We start from the raw sequence: 19,090 nt of genomic DNA on the forward strand, positions 1-19,090 counted from the left end.
TAGGAGTTGTCCCACATCGGTTGTGGCTAGAGCTATTCACGAACCGAGCTGTTCGCGAACAAGCTCGAGCTCGGCTCGATAAAAGCTCGGTTCCGTTCGTTAAGAACTCAAGCTCGAGCTCGAACACATAAATGTGTTTGTCAAGAAAACGAGCTCGATCGATCCGAGCTTTTAGTGTGCTCGGCTCAAACTCGTACGACTCGAGCTCGGCTCGTTAAAGCTTGGAAAAATGCAATATTTTCAGGATAATTTCGTGATATATACATGTTATTGAATGCCGAATTCAACATATAATATATAAAACTGATTAGGAGAATATAAACTATAATATGGTACCATCAAAACACACTAAAAATTTTATTTGGCTTGCTATTTTAAGAGTCAAGTAGCGGTTTGACCTTATTTTTTTTGACTCGGCTCGTATGTGTTCGTGAACAAGCTTGTGTTCGGCTCTGTTCATAAACAACCCTAGTTGTGGCTACTAATTGTTAACCCTATGTGCTTAATAGTCGTCCTTCCATGGCAATATTGCAATGATATCATTCAACATCAGCATGCATGTCCGCTAGTCCCTCCTCCACACTCATCTTGTCTTTCAATTTATATCTGTAATTAGGACAACTTCTGTTCTTCACCAACCAACGATCAACACAACTTCCGTGAAACATAGAAATCTACTAAACTCCATCCCGTTCTCGATATCTTTCAAGCACACCGAGCATGTCTTCACTTCTTCTCTGTTTCCTCTGTCGTACCACCCCTTGGCCACATCCGACAATTGGATATGCACTATTACCAATCTAGCCTCAATTATATAACCGACATTATTATCCTCCTCCTCCTCAACCAAATTTCTCGCATAAGCAACCACAGAATTCATGTCAGGCAGCTGCATTCTGGAAAGTTGTTCATTAAGTCGATCCTCGCACTGCCAAGGCAAGTAAAGGTCATCAAACGAGAATGACAATTCTGGAATCGAATACGTAGGTAACATCTCGGATTACTCGAAACTCGTAATCATCTATCTGGGCTATAGTGCGAAGACGTTGCGAGACAATAACCTTCAAAACACAGCTTTGTCTATCGGTCAGCAATGGTATATGTGTTATCTTGACATAATGCATTGTACCTAAAATTTGTAAAATACAGTAGTATATGGTGAGATTTAAAATACCTTTCAGTTTAACTGACTCATCTCAGATAATCCTTTTTTACTTTATATACAACGCTTGTTTATGTTCCTTCTTAAGTATTCGTATAATTAGGACTCGATCGATTCGTATTTCTAACAATTTTAGAACTTGCTCACCGACTCCTTTTCTGAATGAAACATAAATTAGATAGTATTTTTTTAGTGACATATATATTTGAAATTGCGAAAATCCAAATAAAAAAAAGAATACCAACTATATTATAAGTTAACTCAGTTATTCCCACAAAAAAAAAAATATTGTGCTAGTTAGTCATAAACTCATAATTATATTTTAGAAAAAATTATGGGATTTTTTGTTGAGGTATGAGGTAGTATTTTTGGTCTTTGCAGCTACAATTAGATGATGGATCTATATGCACAAAACTTTTCACTAATAATAATTAGCTAATTGAAACTAGTGTTTAGAGTGCGTCCATGGCAAAAAATACAAAATTATTAATTAAAAAAATTAAAATATATATTGACTAAAAATTAACTTTTGATCTTTATTAAATATTTGTTAAATTTGAATTATTGGCATTACACATAATTTTAGTTTCAAGACACTAGCTAAATTACCCATTAAACTAACATGATAACCAGTTCGAGTCACGGGTCAATAACTGATATGCACTAAAAAAACAGGATAAAACAGGACAAATTATATAAATTTGGCTTATTTTATGATATTTTGTTTAAATCAAAAGTAGTGACTGTGGTGTAAGACATGCGTGAGGGATGAAACCGTGCGTCTCTTATTTAAGTGTACGTCTGAGTTGAAACTCAATTAGTCATGATAAAATTTACAATATTAATTAGTAGACACAACTAAATATCATAATTTATGTCTAATTTATGTCTATCATGATTGCCTAATTTATATCTCTTGATTGCGAAAAACAATCTTTCTTATATTTATAAACTTCTGTCCCAAGGTAGATTATAATGCCTACAATTATCTCATAAAAGCCACTCCCATGGTCCATCAAAGTACAATTGTAAACTATTAAAAAGCAAGGATTTTAAGTCTCACAATTCTCATACCATCTTTCTAATATTTATAAACTCATGTCCCAAGGTAGATTATAATGCTTACAATTATCTCATAAAAGCCACTCCCATGGTCCATCAAAGTACAATTGTAAACTGTTAAGAACTAAGGATTTTAAGTCTCACAATTCTCATATCAATCTCCCGATCTAATACTTAAATTGTGTCCATCATATAATGTACTAGAATTGTTACTCCTCTCCCAATTCGTTATAACTCCTAGAGATCCAATTAAAAGTTAGCTACTCTTCTAATTGTATAAAGCGCTCAATGACAGATTAACAAATCAAAAGAAAACATAACCCAACTAAACACACATAATATGCCAAAGAATACTACCTAACTCTTGGATTAAGGGTTTAGCTACTCATGATAAGATGAAACAAATATATATATATATATATATATATATATATATATATATATATATATATATATCACAAACTATGAGTGTAAGAATTTAAATACGAAGAATACAATTTGAAGAAAGTGTTTGACATCCGGATGAAATCCGGATGAAATCCTTCATTCCTTCTAATCTCTCTCACAAGTGTTTCTCTCCCTTCTCTCTCCACCAAGGCTATCTCTATATTATTCTATATGATACAAGTTAGTTGTCTCTAATCTCTATCAAAACCCCTAATATATATAAGAGTTCTTAATTTACCCAGAAAAAAAATAATATACTAAAGCAAGTTTGATTTTGATGTTTAAATTCGTAGGATGATTTTGAGGCCTGATTCTGGTCTAATCCAGTTGGATTTTGATATCTGGACCACTTTAAGCTTGTAGAAAATTCAAATATCTTCGCGTGGACGGTTGAATCGCCCAATTCTGACATCCAGAACTCAAGTTACAGCCCAAGATTTGCTTCGCAGGCTATCCATAAAATCTGAATTTCCATCCGATTAAGTCCAAATAAGCTTGATTTAATCTAACTTTAGGAATATTTATTTTCTATCCATTAAACATTTAAAATCAATTAGTAACACCCCGATTATTTACAAATTGCTAAAATTATGGGAATAAAATCATATAAAAACATATATAAATATATGCTCTATCATCTAGTTCCTCCATCACACCTACTTGCTATATCAAAAAATTTGACTAAGCTAGGCTTATTCAGGGTTAAATTACGAACAATGGAGTAACATCGGACAGGACAAAGTGACAGATGAAAGGCTTGATTCTGAGCCTAGAACAACTTATAATTTTTAAAAGGCGAAGTAAACTCCGGCCAGTATTACGTAGTTTTTAAAATCCAGTCAACATTTTATACAATTTGGAGAACTACAGTCACCACCGTCTACTCTTTACAAAATATTTCTTTGAATTGTTTATCATCTAAGACAAATAATGATTTGTCATTCGTATCTTATTATATTAATATAAAACTAAGTTGCTTCTCATCAGGTCGCCTAAAATAAAAATTTAACTTGTGCATTTTTTGAGGAACAGAACAAAACGTTTTAAAAATATAGCATATGTACATAGAATATATTAAACAGAAAAAGTGTGCAATAATTAGTCTATTCATCGTCACCAATTTGTTGAATGATTCTACAAACCTTGACTTGCAATTGTGCAGACGTCGAAGATGATAACTGCAGATTACCTAATTGAGGAGTGTTTCTCGGTATGTTAAATAATTAAGGAATTATATTATATTGTGTTGTTAAATCGTAGAAATAACATTGTTAATAACCTGCAATATATATTACTATGTGGATGTTTGTTTATGAATTATAAGCTCAGCTTCTGGATTATAAGTTACGAGCACTTATTCGTACCGGTTGTGTAATAAGTCAAGAACGACTTATAAAAAGTTAGGAATGCTAGATTTGTTTCAGGGCTTCCACTTATTTACCAAACACTTTAGTCACTTATAAGTCTTATCTTGCTTTTAACTTCTACTCCACTTATTTATTTTAAGCAAGAAACACTTATTTTAAGCTCATCCAAACGGCCCTGTATTGTGTTTATGTAAACTGAGAAAACAAGATAAATGCACTGTAAGACGTTGATCTTATTATTCAATGAAAGCAGATACATAATATATAAAACTGGTTTAGCAGAAAGCACTATAAACCAGGAACTACTACTCCTAACGTGACTAAAACAACCATTTATTTCTCCAGACTCCTAGAAACACTCTAACAGCATGTAGACTACTTCTACCAGCTATTTTCTAGGCATACATCAACAGCCACGACCATGCAGGAATTAACAAAAAAACATTAAATTAAATAAACACCTGAACAAGCTTAAATTAAAAACCCAACAAACATGCTGACATCATTTGTTGTTGGATGTCTATAGATTGACATCATTTGTGCTGTAATCATTAATGTTTATTACAATTGTAATGTTAAATGATTTCTAACAAAGACTTTCTTAAGTAAAGTTGGTTAGAAAAAATATTATTAAATAATTATTGAGAGTTTATATTCTGATCGGTGAAAGTGATTTTAAAAATACACGTATAAATATTAACATTTTATAAATACAAGAAAAAATGAATAAAATTTGACCAAAATTATTTATCACGTATATAGTATATATATGTAGGGTTAACGCAGGAGGCTCGTTATAGACTTACAGACAGTTGCCCAGAACCATTATACATGATATACATATTTATTTCATTTTATAAAATCATAAACTTTAGTTATTAAATAAAAAAAGAAATTTCGCAATTATGAAAAATTGGTATAAGAATTCAAAGTGATTTAATAGTACCATCACAACTATCCATAATGATTCGAAAAGAAAATCTAAATCTTTTTTCATTTCAAATTATAAGGATTCAACATTTTATAATATTCAAATATAATTATTATTCTCTGTTGAATTCAATTTTTTATTTTTCTTATTAAATTTTACAACTATTACAAGATTTTTCTCCACTAAACTCCAGGTTCTCCCTCAAACATGTATAAGTCAAAGCTTATTTCTGAAAATTTACAGCTTTAATTGAATCATTAATCATTGCGATATACAAATATTGAAGTAAATATGCGAAGTTGGTTTTCTTTAGTAGTCAAATTATTAGTTCCTTGTTAGAAAGATTAATGGTTCGTGTTTGACTTTATAACCTATTGCAAAGTGTTTCTGAAATTTATTTAAAACAAAAATTATATGTATATAACTAATATGAAAACAGTTCTAAATATATTATATAGAGCATACAACTAATCTTATTTTCAAAAATAGGTGCAAACCTAAAAATCTATTGCAATTTTGATATAATATTACTTTGTTTAAGCTCAACTAATTTGTATCTCTCACAATAACCATTTTGAAATAAGAGAATTTTTAAAAATAATAACTAGATTTTCATGAGTTCGTTTAAATCTAATTAGGTCAACTAAATGGTTGTTAGAAATTTACTATGTGGCGTTGTTAATTCAAAGGTCCTTCTCTGCATACCTGGCCTCATGCAGCATGTGGATAATTAAATAAATGTCAACTTATAAGTCTGGTTAATTCTATAATTTAGTGTTGCGTGTATAGTTGTAATAAACGTGAAGCCTCTCTATATAAAGACAAGTAATGTTGAATATTTAGCACCTGCAAACAATTTCTTCGAGATTCAATCCAACAATATTGTATACACGTATATAATTAATTACTAAGATATAATTATGGAGGGCTTAGATGCTTTGTATGCTGCTGCCATTGCCGGAGATGCTGATGCCAAGGCGAAATTGGAGATGGAAGCTGATATCCTCAACTATGAGGAGGAAACGATCCTCCACATTGAATCACGAAAGGGGAATGCAGACCGGGTGCGATTCATTTTGAGTGAGTTTGCAAACAAAAATCTTGTGGACAAGCTTACTATATATGAACATACTGCACTTCACTGGGCAATATATCGCGGACATACCGAAGTGGCGGAGATCATCATTGATGCAGCTAGACAACAGTTGCCGGAAACTTCCTTTCAAGAGTTTCTTAGGCAAGGTGATAAAGATAATGACACCGCGTTACATGCAGCAGTCATGGAAAGAAATGTAGCTGTTGTGAAGCTATTAGTCGAGGCCGACCCGACTGATCCACACTCACAAAACGACGATGGTAAAACACCAATGTATATAGCTGTGGAAGAAGAGTTGGAGGATATAGTGAAGATCATCTCTACAACTTGTACAAATCCATCTTTGGACGGACCTGATGGTAGTATCGTTATGCCTGTCAAAAATATCGACCAAGGTATGCCCGACTCTTTTTTAATAAATTACGTAAAATCAATGTATTTCTTTTTGCTTTTTATGCTAAATATAGTGGTAATCCGTAGTGTTTTGATTGTTTGATAAATGTCTATTTATATACATAGTACTTTTCATGTTCTCAAGGTGGTTTACATAACAGTTTGACACGTATTTTACGACTTCTAAAATATATATGTAGTTTCATAAATTATTATTATTATTATTTCGAACAGAAATTTAGCGTTTGAATTTTTATACATAAAAAAAATCTCAAATAATTAGCTATGGAATTATGTTTTATAAGAGTCTTAAATTACGTACTAAGTAGTAGAAAAAAACTATAAGCAAATTAATGGGTGGGACGCAAGAAATAATAATAAATATATGATGACTTATAAAGGACAATCATCGAAGATTAAACATTCCTCTCTATTTATATATATTTATCTTGAAAATTGTAATAAGATAAAGTTATTAAAATTTATGATGATAAATTTAAGAGAGATCTTAGTCTAAAATGTCGATTGAAACTTTAATATTAAAAGATGATGCATTGTATCACTCAATTAGACTTTATCTTATTAGGGCGGATGAATTGCTTGAAGTCATTGATTGCATATTGATCATTTAATGAACTTCTAGAATTCTAATTATGATTTTTCCTGATTTTAATTTTTATGGGCTCATTTTATGTTATTATTGCAATATACTCCCTCCGTCTCAATTTATAGGTCCAGTTTGGAAAAAAAAATTTGTCTCAAAATACTTGTCCCTCTCTTCTTTCAATACAAATTTATCTACATATTAATTGTGATTTTTTTGAAACTCAACATTATTCTCATTTCTCAATGCACTAAATCCCTATATTTATTGTGATTTTTTTGTAACTCAACAATATTCTCGCTTATCAATGCACTACTTAATGATGCATGAGATAAGATTCTATCTAACCAACTTTTTTCTTAATATGTGTGTTTATTCCAAAATGGACCTATAAATTGATACGGAGGGAGTATAAAGATATAAACATACGTCACATCATGAAAATATTATATACTATCATTATGTATTAATAATACTAAAAAAATAAGCATAATGCAAGTAATCAAATCCGAACATAAGTCGATGACCAAAAAAATCCAAACCTAATATTTGGACACAGTTGTTTCTATTTTTGAGTCCTATCCTGCATTATGAACAAATCCCACGGGGGAGGACAAAAAACAAGAAGGTAGAATAACAAAAAGCAAGATTAAAAAGTGTAACGAGATTCGTTATATGAACCACATTATTTCAAATATAATCTATGTTAAATTTTAAAACGCATTTGTGAGAATTGAAAGTGCATCACGGGAGCCATTTTTCAAACATAGAACATGACAAGTAATTACCACTTTAGAGTTTAGAGGACATATAGTACTAAAGGGTAGACTTTCCCTATCTTGATGCCGCCAATGGTGCAGTGTGAAATGCCCTTCACCACTTCACCTCGCTGAGTAACCAGATCTGGCTGATAATTGAAATTATTTTCTTACAGCTGCAATCCAGAGAGGCATTAAATATTGGAATGTTCAGATCATTAAATATAAGTGATGCCGCATATGGTGCCCTATAAAATGCCTTCACATTACTGGCTATACTCCCCTGTTTGGATATATTAGTGTCTTATTTTTAATTTGCATGTATTTTTAAGAGTTTTGACCGCACGCCTAAAATTATTATTTTTAAAAAAAAAATTTGAATAAAAATATTAATGGTATATTTTTATTCATGAATAAAATCAAAAATAATAATTTTATGTGTGCGGTAAAATTTTTTAAAAGTACCCGAAAAGAGTAAGGGACTGTTAAATCCAAAGAGAGGGAGTAGTTAACAACTGTCAAATGAGTTAACTTTCTCGACCAAGTCGTATGATTCAAGATTCCTTAAGCACTGATTATTCTTTAAAGTATAGTTTCATAATATTTTTTTAATTTTTTTTTGCTGAATAAAAATTTGATGTTTAAATTTTTATTCAGAAAAAGAAAATTTCAAAAAAACATATCGTGAAACTATACTTTATATAAGTCTCGAAATGTGTCCAAGCAATAAACGTATACATCCCAATGGAACGGAGGGAGTAATCACTTGTTCATAGCAAATGATTAAAATGTTTGAGAAAGAAGTACAAGTCGTGAAACAAAAGTTAGCATTCTCAGCTTTTTATAAGTGTTTCTAACTTTTTACAGTAACGGGTTAAGAAAAGCTGAAGCATCTTGTTTGAATAATAAGTGCTTCTTTTTCGCCTACAAAAGAAGCACTTATCATAAGTAGTTTGGGTGAAAATAAATATCCGTTTTCCCTTTTCACATCGCGTAGTTCACTGCTCTTAAAACAACATTGTCCGCCTCCTTTATCATACCTAGATTTTAATTTGACACATGATTTTTATATTATACAGTTGACAGCCGTGGTGGAACACTCTATAAAATAATGGATACAGATGCTTTGTATGATGCTGCAATTTCCGGAGATGCTGATGTCATTGCTATGTTGGAGATGAAAGCTGATATACTCAACGAATATGGCGAAAACATCCTTCACATTGAATCGGAGTCCGGAAATACAGAACATGTGCAATTTATTTTGTCGAAATCCGAAAACAAAGATCTTCTGGTCAAGCAGAATAGATTCGGACAAACTGCACTTCATTTGGCTGTAGGTAACGGACATACTCAAGTGGCTGCGCTCATCATTGAAGCAGCTAGACGACAGTTTCCGGGAACTTCCTTTCAAGATTTTCTTAGGCAAGGTGATCAAGATATGGACACCGCCTTACATTGCGCCGTCATGGAAGGGAATGTAGATATTGTGAAGCTATTAGTAGAGGCCGACCCTACTGATACCCATACACAAAACAAAATGGGTAGAACACCCATGTACATGGCTGTGGAAGAAGAGTACGATGAAATAGTCGAGTTAATCTCTACAACTTGCACAGCTCCTTCTCCGGATGGACCTGATGGTAGTATTGTTGTGCGTGTTAACAATCTTGATGACCAAGGTATGCCTTAACCCATAGATTATATATGGAAAATGCTTGGTGTATATATTATATATATAAGTAGCACTATATAGCATACCCTCTCTTATATGAAGTTACGCAGCACACTATTATAAATATATACATAATATATATTCTATTATATTTTTTATGAAATATAATTGCAAATTTTGATTATTAAACCGAAAACGAAGTTATACAATTTTTTTATTCCAAAAATCATCTAAAATTATGCAATATCTCAACATGATTCTATAACAGAATAATAATCATGTTTTATATGTATTCCATAACAGAATTTATAATAAAATTAATGATTTATAGTGGCGCATAACTCCATATAAAGAGTCCCTTTCTGGAATGTTGGCATATATATATATATATATATATATATATATATATATATATATATATGCCAACATTCCAGAGAGGGACTCTTTATATATATATATATATATATATATATATATATATATATATATATATATATATATATATATTAATAATTCCACCTCCTTACTTGTACCAAGATTTCTATTTGCTAAATGTGTTATATTCACAATTGATACATTCTTATATATAGTTAAGAAGCTTGGGGGAACACACTATATAATTATGGATAGAGATGCTTTATTTGACGCTGCTATTGTCGGGGATGGTGATGCCATTGCTAAATTGGAGATGGAAGCTGATAAGCTGGACAGATATGATAGAACTATCCTTCATATTGAATCCATGAATGGAAATACGGAACATGTGCGATTCATTCTAAGGGAGTTTGCAGACAAAAATCTTCTGATTAAGCTGGGTAATCAACAAGAAAATGCACTTGCATTGGCTGCCTATTTTGGACACACTGAAGTGGTGGAGCTCCTCATTGAAGCAGCTAGAGACTTGCCTCCTGATCCAATAACTTCTGTTCAAGCTTATCTTAGGCATACTGATCAAGATTCGGAGACTGCCCTACATGCAGCAATTAAGGGAGGTAGTGTGGATGCTGTGAAGCTATTAGTAGAGGCCGACCCTACTGATACGCATATTCAAAACAAACTAGGTGAAACCCCAATGTACATGGCTGTGGAAAACGGGTACAACGATATTGTAGAGTTAATTTCTAAAACTTGCGAGGCCTGTTCTCTGGACGGACCTGATGATTCTACTGCTTTGCATGCTGCTGTTAAGAGTGACGACAGTAGCATTGAAGTGGTTAAGGTCCTAATTGATGCAGCTAGACGTTTGACTTCTATTCAAGCTTTTCTCAGGCGAGTTGATGAAGATGGGAACACTGCCTTGCACATAGCAGTAATACAACGTAAATTGGATATAGCTAAACTATTAGTAGAGGCCGATCCAAGTTTTGAGGGTACCCCAAACAACAAAGGTCAAACACCGTTCTACATAGCTGTCGAAAAAGGTCACGCCGATACAGCGAAGATGCTCTGCACAACTTGCACAACTCGACATTTTTTGGTTGGCCCTGGTGGTAATTTGACTGCTTTGCATGCTGTTGTCAAGAATCTTGACGAAGGTATGCAAAACCTATATAGGCATAGTTAATTGGGATGCAAAACATCCTCACACTAATACATATATTTGACTCATATATATTCACATGATGCATATTATAAGTGATATTTTATCACAGCATTTTCATGTACTTCCCTTCTTGCAGCGAATAACGATGTCAAAGATGTGATTGAAATGATCATTGATCAAATCAAAAAGCACAACACAAATGTTCTTCCTGATGAAATATTTTATGAAACTGACGAGGATGGATATACTGTGTTAGAAGTGGCGGTGGAGCTAAACCAAATGGCAGTGGTTACTTTGCTATTAGATTTACAACATCCGGCGGCCTCAAAGAGAAAGGACGGTGCTTTTATCAGTCTCATGCCTGTAATATATAAAGCCCAGGAGAAGGGTTACAAGAATATTGTCGACTTACTCACCCAAAGGTACAACGATGGATCTAAATTGTCTAAAGACTTCAAAGATCAAGTCAGTTTGATATCAGCTATTAAAAGTGGCGAAACAGGTATGAAACTTGTCTTTTACTTATATTTAGTGTTCAAATATATTATATGCATTTCTTTATAAATAAAACTACGTATCATCATTAAATGTTTTTTAACCTGCATAAGTATATATAGTGTAGTGTATGTATATATAATTATTCACAATCTTACTAAATATTAATTATATATTTATTTATAACTTATCTTTCAAATTTTATATTTATGATAAAATATTATTTTATTTCAAAACATGTGGGATCATAAGATAACTTTTTTATTAAATTTTAATGGAGTATTAAAACAAATTTTAATTAATCTCAACCCACAAATAATAACAAGCCCCCCCGCTTACACACTAATTTTCTAATTAAAATCAGCCTCCTAACTAAATCAGCAAATTTTATACTCCCTCCGTCCCTAAATACTTTTCCTGTTTGTACTTTTCACGTTTGCCAACACACACTTTTGATCGTTAATATCTTTCATTTCGTAGTAGCATTAAATATAAAAACTTCACCGTATTAAAGTACTCGTGAATACGAATCTAACAAGATCACTCATGACTATATTTAGTTTTATAGATTAGATGTAAATTAGTAATTTGTCTCATGTTATGAATAGTACCGACATTACAAACAGGAAAAGAAAAAAGAAACGGAGGGAGTTTTTTTTATTATTTTAATATTATTAAATAATATCAATAATAAAAATATAATATAATACAAAAGTAAATGAAATATCAAGTTTTCTTGATAGACGTGAACATTTGAATTTTCAATACATTATAAATGGTACACTGTGTATGAAAACAAGATATAATAAATGTTCTAAACATGTGCCAACAGGTCAGACAAACCCATAAAACTATATTAAACATAATGATATATATATATATATATATATATATATATATATATGTTAAAATAAAACTATATTAAACACTGTGTAACACAATTTTCCAAAGTATTAATGAGACCTTCTTTATATAATACTCCCTCCATCCCAAATTAGATGAGCTAGTTGAATTTGGGCATTTAACTTAAAGTGCATTGATCTTCTAGTTCCGAAATTTATTTTTTTAATTTTATTTTGCAAAAAAATATTTTATATTTAAATTTTTATTTGCAAAAATAAATTTTAAAAATAAGTAACGTAACTATGCAGTTAATGGACGTTAAAGTGCGTGCCGAAATTAACGAGCTAATCTAATTTGGGATGAAGGGAATAATATCATATTTAATAATAATGTAGATGTTATTATTTAGTTATGTTGTGTAAATAATATAGGATAATACTGATTACATCACATTACCTCGGCCCTTTTTATCATCCAGTTTTATCATCGAGTTATATAATAGTTCTAAAACAATTTTTTTCCAGTCACCGTCGTCAGCCTCCTATTATGGGATGCAGGCCGTGGTGCCCAGCGTCTTGCGACCTTTGTTGACAAGCTTGGTTGGACAGCCCTTCATCATGCAGTATATCATGAATCTATTCCAATAATTAAACACATAGCAGGAGCTCAAAAAGGGATTAAACCTAAATCTGAGTACAAAGATAAGGTACCTACACCGTTTCATGTAGCTGTCCAAAAAGGGCTGACTTCTATAGTGATACTTCTTATGCAATTATGGCCATCTTCCTCTTCAACATATACTGCTGTTGATAAAAAAGGACAAAATATACTACATTTGGCGGCATTGCAGAGTAAAAAAGATATGATAGAAGGTATTCTTAAAAATTGCCCAGGAGAGCATAAGAAAGAGTTTGTGAACAAGCAAAATAACAATGGCTATACAGCTCTTCACCTGCTTATCCAACGTGGTTGCTTGGTTCCAGAACTTTTAAAATACCAAGGACTTGATACAAGTGTGAAAAACAATGACAACTGGACTCCTTGGGACATGTTGTATGTCCGGGAGGAGATTTTTGGGGACCAGGTACGTATGTTGTAGACTTGTTAATTTTTTTTTTCCTTTTATATCTTATCAAGTTTCTAGAACTATATTTCTTAACTAGCTAGGGTTGGCTAGCTTTGTTTGACCTAAATCAAGAAACAAATATTTTAATGTAGAGTTTGTCTAGGTGCATGGTATATGTTAAGCATTAAAATCTATGAATTTGGATGGTTTTGATTGATTTGATTGTTGTAAATCCTGCATTATTAAAATATGTAAGCGAATCAAAACCATCCAAATCCATATATTTTAGTGTTTAGCATGTTTAATTTTTACAATAAATATGTGATGATGTAAATATTAATCATCACTTTGAGCTAGCTTTCCATTTTAATGCAGATGATGTTTGATCCTTTTATATCATATCAATTTTCTAGAACTAATCAAATATACATATATATATATATATACACACATATATATATATATACACACACACACATATATATATATATATATATATATATATATATATATATATATATATATATATATATATATATATATATATATTTCTTAACTAGAGTTGGCTTAGTTTGACCGAAATCAAGTTTTTAATTAGGGTGGCTTAGTTTGACCGAAAGAAAATATTATAATATATTGTATTTGTAATTAATATCAGTACATTTATGGCCAAAGCTAGAACCTTTAATTTTTAGAATGAATATGTGATTTTGTAAATATTAATCATCACTTTGAGTTGACTTTGCTCTTGGCCCTTATATCTTGCTCATCATGTAGTCGAATTTTGATAATGGATGAAATAAGAAAGATTGAAAATTATTATGTAAACCAAAGTGTTTACATTCTTAAAATACGTGAAATCATTATACAATAATAAAAAATAATATTATTAGATAATCTCGAAATATATCACGTAAAACTCAATAAACAGACCGAAGATTTAGTTATTATACATAGATAATTAATGCATTTCATTAACCTCGAATAATTGTAAAATTATCGTGCATTCTTTATTTATAGGTGAAAATCAAAAAAACCCTTGATTATATCCAAATTGATGGTAAAAAGGATATTTTTGCAAGTTCAGTGTTCACAACTAGTGAACGAGAAAAAAAAGATGTGATATTTAGGGAAGAAGCACAACAAATGATTGATGGAATGCTTGCACTGATGAAAGAAAATACTGGAGCTGTTGCCAAGTGTTATGCCGATGCCATTGGCGGAGATCCTATATCTAGAGCTGCATTGGAGATGGAAGCCGATACACCCAACAAAGCGGGAGAAACTATCCTTCACGTTGAATCAAAAAAAGGAGCTATAGAAAACGTTCAGTTCATCTTGAGTGCGTTTGCAAACAAAAACCTTTTGGTCAGGCTCGATAATCGAAAACAAACTGCACTTTACCTTGCAGCACATCATGGACACATTAAAGTCGTTGTGGCTCTCCTTAGTGCAGCCAAACGTAATTTGCCTCCTTCGTCAGCAAATTATATTTATAACACCGCATTACACTTGGCAGTCCTTAATAATGACGTGGCTACTGTTAAGCTCTTAGTGGAGGCCGATCCAAATTATAGCCATGTTCAGAACAATGAAGGCAGAACTCCAATCTACATAGCTGCGGAAAATGGGTTCAAAAATGTGGTGAAAGAGATCTGCAAGACTTGCACAGCTTTGTCTTTCTATGGCCCGGCTGGTTGTACGACTGCTTTGCATGCTCTTATTCAAAATCTCAAACAAGGTATGCCGCAGTAATGTAGTAATAGAAGTTACAATAAGAATCTTGGCATACATTTCTCACAAGTCACAATCCAATTTTCCTTATATCTCTTTTCCGCCATTCCCATTTCACTTAATATGACTTGTTTCTTTTTACCCTTCATTTCATATAATGACCTTTTTTACCCCCTACTTTTCTCCCAGCATATGTTGATGTTATAAATGATGCATTTGTCACACTTCCTTTAGAGCATTAACAGTACATATACTCTATCCACGTCCCCCCAGCTCATGCTAAAAATAGTAATTAATTAAAGCTATTTTAAATTTACCTTGTAAAAAGTTTTTTGCATTCCAATTCTCTACTCTATTTCTATATTCTTTTCTACTAACTCTTTCTTTCACTTCTTTTTACTATTTTAACCACACATTATTATTGTATTTCTTCTCACTTTTTCTACATATAAAACTGTAAGAATATAAAATGGATAATGAATAGCAAGTGCCCTGGGAACTTAATTACTTATTAATTAGTACTTATAAGTAACTATAATATATTATCATAATATTTTATTAAATTTGTCAGTGATATTTTTGCAAAGAAAGGTGTTTTAGTCAAAAAATATATATAGAAATGTATCTTGTGTTTGGAAAAAGTAATTTGTAATTTGTCAATAAGTACTTATAAAAAATTAAGAATATTAGCTTTTGTTTCATGTATTCTACTTTTTCCCCAAACACTTTAATCACTTCTTAACTTGCTTCTAGCTTCTACTTCACTAAAAACTTTAAACAAGAACCACTTATTTTAAGCTCACGCTGATCGCCCCTAAGTAAAAACACTAACTAGTGAAGCTTGGACATTTAGATTTGTCTAATATTGGATACATTCCTTTACTTAAATTTAGCTTCACTCGCAGGGAAAGAAGAAGACAGAGAAGTGTTAATGATAACGCTTCAAGCAGCCAAACGTTGGAGTTCAGCGGAGGAAGCACTAGATGCAGATTTTAAAACATTATTTCAGAGAAGTGATGAGTTGGGACGCACTCCGTTAGAATTGGCAATGTCCCACAATCACGTGGACGCTGTTGAACTGATATTACTTGAAGATCCGGCCTATCAAGATGGCCGTGGAAGTAGAAATCAGGGTCTTTTGGGTTTAATCTGCCAAGCCATCGAGAATAAATACAAAGAGAAAATTGTCGAATTACTGTGTGAAACTTTCGAAACTGGGATCGACCCTAATCTTAAAGGCGTGCTAGGTTTGATTATTGCTATTCAAAGACGCGATGCAGGTGCGTATTGAATACTAGGTGATAACCACAATATTAATTGTTAATAAGTATAAGTCATTTAAGATTGATCATTATGTTGAGTGATTGTCAACCCAAGTCCCACATAGAAAAGATAAAAGAAGATTTGTCTTGAATATTTGAATATAAGCAGACAAACAACTCCATTAATATGATGCCTTGCATCTCAATTGTGTATTTTCAGGTCCTATACTCAAACTCTTGGAAGGAGAAGGTAATAAAGATTTCCTAAATTTTGTGGACTCTGAAGGATGGACCCCGCTTCATCATGCTGCATTTCACGAATTTGATTCTATACTCAATGTGATGATGGAAGCTCAAGAGAAAGTAGGATATCAAGTTGTATGTAAAGAGGGGGTAGCAACACCATTTCATGTAGCAGCAAGATGTGGACATACTTCTACTGTTATTCGACTTCTGCAGTTATGGCCGAATGAAAAAGGTCAAAATATTATGCAAGCTGCGCCCTCTCCGTACACAGCAGTCGACGAGAATGGTCAAAACATATTACACTTGGCGGCTCTTAAGAATAAAAAGGAGATGGTGAATGGTATTTTAAGATGTTGTCCACCGAAGCAGAAGGACCATCTTTTATTCAAAAAAGATGGTGAGGGCAATACACCTCTTCATTTACTTGTCTCTGAAGGATGCTTCATTCAGGATCTCATCAATTATATAGCAGGTGATACGCCCAACAACGGTGGTTGGACTCCCACAGACATGTTATATATTCGACATGACATTGTTGGTGATCAGGTACGTAAAAAATTTAATCTTTTAAATATTTTATGTGATTAGTTTTTATGTGATTTACGGGGATATTAAGTAAAGTTTTATATCCAACTAAAAACAAATATTAAGTACTTGTCATTTCTTCTTAGGTACAAATAAAAATGGCACTGGACGATATGATCAACACCGACCAGTCTAGGAAATTTTGGTCTAGTAGCAGAAAGAAAAGTACTTGTTCAAGTTTAGCAGTACTCCCTAGTAGACGAGAGAAAAAAGATATCCTATTTAATATAGGCCAAAACGTGTTGATGGAAAAAAAGAATACAAAGATGCAAGAAGATCTGCAAAGATATAGAGAGGGGACCAACAGCCAGATCGTAGTTAGTGCACTGATAACTACAATAACTTTTACGGTAGGATTCACCATACCTGGCGGTCTTCATCAAAGTGGAGAAAGTAATCAAGGATTGGCGGTTCTTTCAAAGAAGGCAGCTTTTAAAGTATTTATGATAGTCGATGCCTTTGCTTTGCTATTGTCCATCTGTTCTTTGTTCATCTACTTTCTTGAAAATATGTCAGAAGATCTCAAGCAAGTGACCAGACTTCATGCAATGACAGTTGGGCTAAACATTGCTTCTGTTATGTTGACGATGTTTGTTTTTATGACAGGAACGTATGTTGTGTTATCCGAGTCATTATCCCTGAGCATTACCATTTGCGTCATCGGTTCCCTCTTCTTTATTTTTGTCATTTTCCAACTGCTGAAGATGGCATATAAATGGCGAGTACGGAAGAATGACGATTACAAGAAAGAAGCTTGAGTATCTATTTTGCTATTTTCAGTTATTTTATGTACCCATGATGATATATGGAACCATGACTCCATTAAAGAGGATTGAAAATTGTAGAAGCTGTCAAGGCACTTGTTTATTAATTAATAGTAAACTACAATGTTGTCACGGCCATGGGTTCACTTTGGTTTTCTTTACTTAAAAAATATCAACACTTCAATTGCTTGGTGGTTTAAATTAGTAACATGAACTTAATTCTGGAAGCAGAGACATATTTGAATGAAATTAACTTGTTTAAGTTTATTGTATACTGGAGTACCAAGACATGATCAGCACCCGGACGCTAGATTAATTATAAGTTGGTCAGTCCACTGGTCAGACCTGTAATTGGATAGAGGACAAAGTGAATAAGCATTCTCAACTTCAAATCTGATCAATAATAAACATACACTGATTGGGTCTTCTTTAGCGTGAGGAGCCAAATAGCTTGTAAGTTTTGCTGAAGATCAAGGGGGACACCACTTGACTACTCTGCTCATCACAGATTTAATTTAATAATTCTAAGATGATGGGACTTATGGTGAATTGTGACCAACCTCGCCTTCTGCAAACACAACTATTAATAATTTTGGTCAAAATATACTTCATAATATTTCACTACTGCCATTACTACTGGAAAGAGATAAGCAGCCTCCCTGTAAAAAAATCCATAATATTGCTAGTGAATGAAGGTATGTCTATATCATTTGATGAGCACAATGGATACAAATCTAACTCCATATATTTCTATGATGAGGAAAGTTGGGGTCGGACTACGACTTATGGTATCTATGACTTGGGAAGAAATCAAATCATTCAGAAAACTGAAGATGCAGCTTGCCTCTATTCTAAATTATTTACCCTTCTAAAATTCCAAATGTTTAATCAATTAATTGTTGTGTAACTTCTGATGACATTTATAGGAGTTCAATATTTTTCAATAATACATTTTGTTGCGAGTAAGAAATCTGTTTGTTTCGGTTAAGAAAAAGAGAAGGGAAATTCTCAATTTTGACTTTTCGATGGTGTTCTTTTCATATTTGGCTTATGAGTC

The 19,090-nt window shown here is 32.4% G+C and overlaps 1 protein-coding gene across 1 annotated transcript; it reads left to right on the forward strand.

Annotated features, from left to right (window-relative positions):
- Positions 1-5,807: 5,807 nt before the first annotated feature.
- LOC108201184 (uncharacterized) lies at positions 5,808-18,165 on the forward strand. The gene is made up of 9 exons (XM_064084013.1): positions 5,808-6,460; positions 8,900-9,502; positions 10,086-11,030; positions 11,175-11,540; positions 12,901-13,460; positions 14,463-15,183; positions 16,082-16,456; positions 16,659-17,230; positions 17,356-18,165. Exons 1-9 carry the CDS (start codon positions 5,890-5,892, stop codon positions 18,025-18,027), a joined length of 5,385 nt encoding a protein of 1,794 aa, XP_063940083.1. The 5' UTR covers positions 5,808-5,889; the 3' UTR covers positions 18,028-18,165.
- Positions 18,166-19,090: the final 925 nt, after the last annotated feature.

This window comes from Daucus carota, chromosome 9 (genome assembly GCF_001625215.2).
Source record: "Daucus carota subsp. sativus chromosome 9, DH1 v3.0, whole genome shotgun sequence".
Classification (NCBI taxonomy): Eukaryota; Viridiplantae; Streptophyta; class Magnoliopsida; order Apiales; family Apiaceae; genus Daucus; species Daucus carota.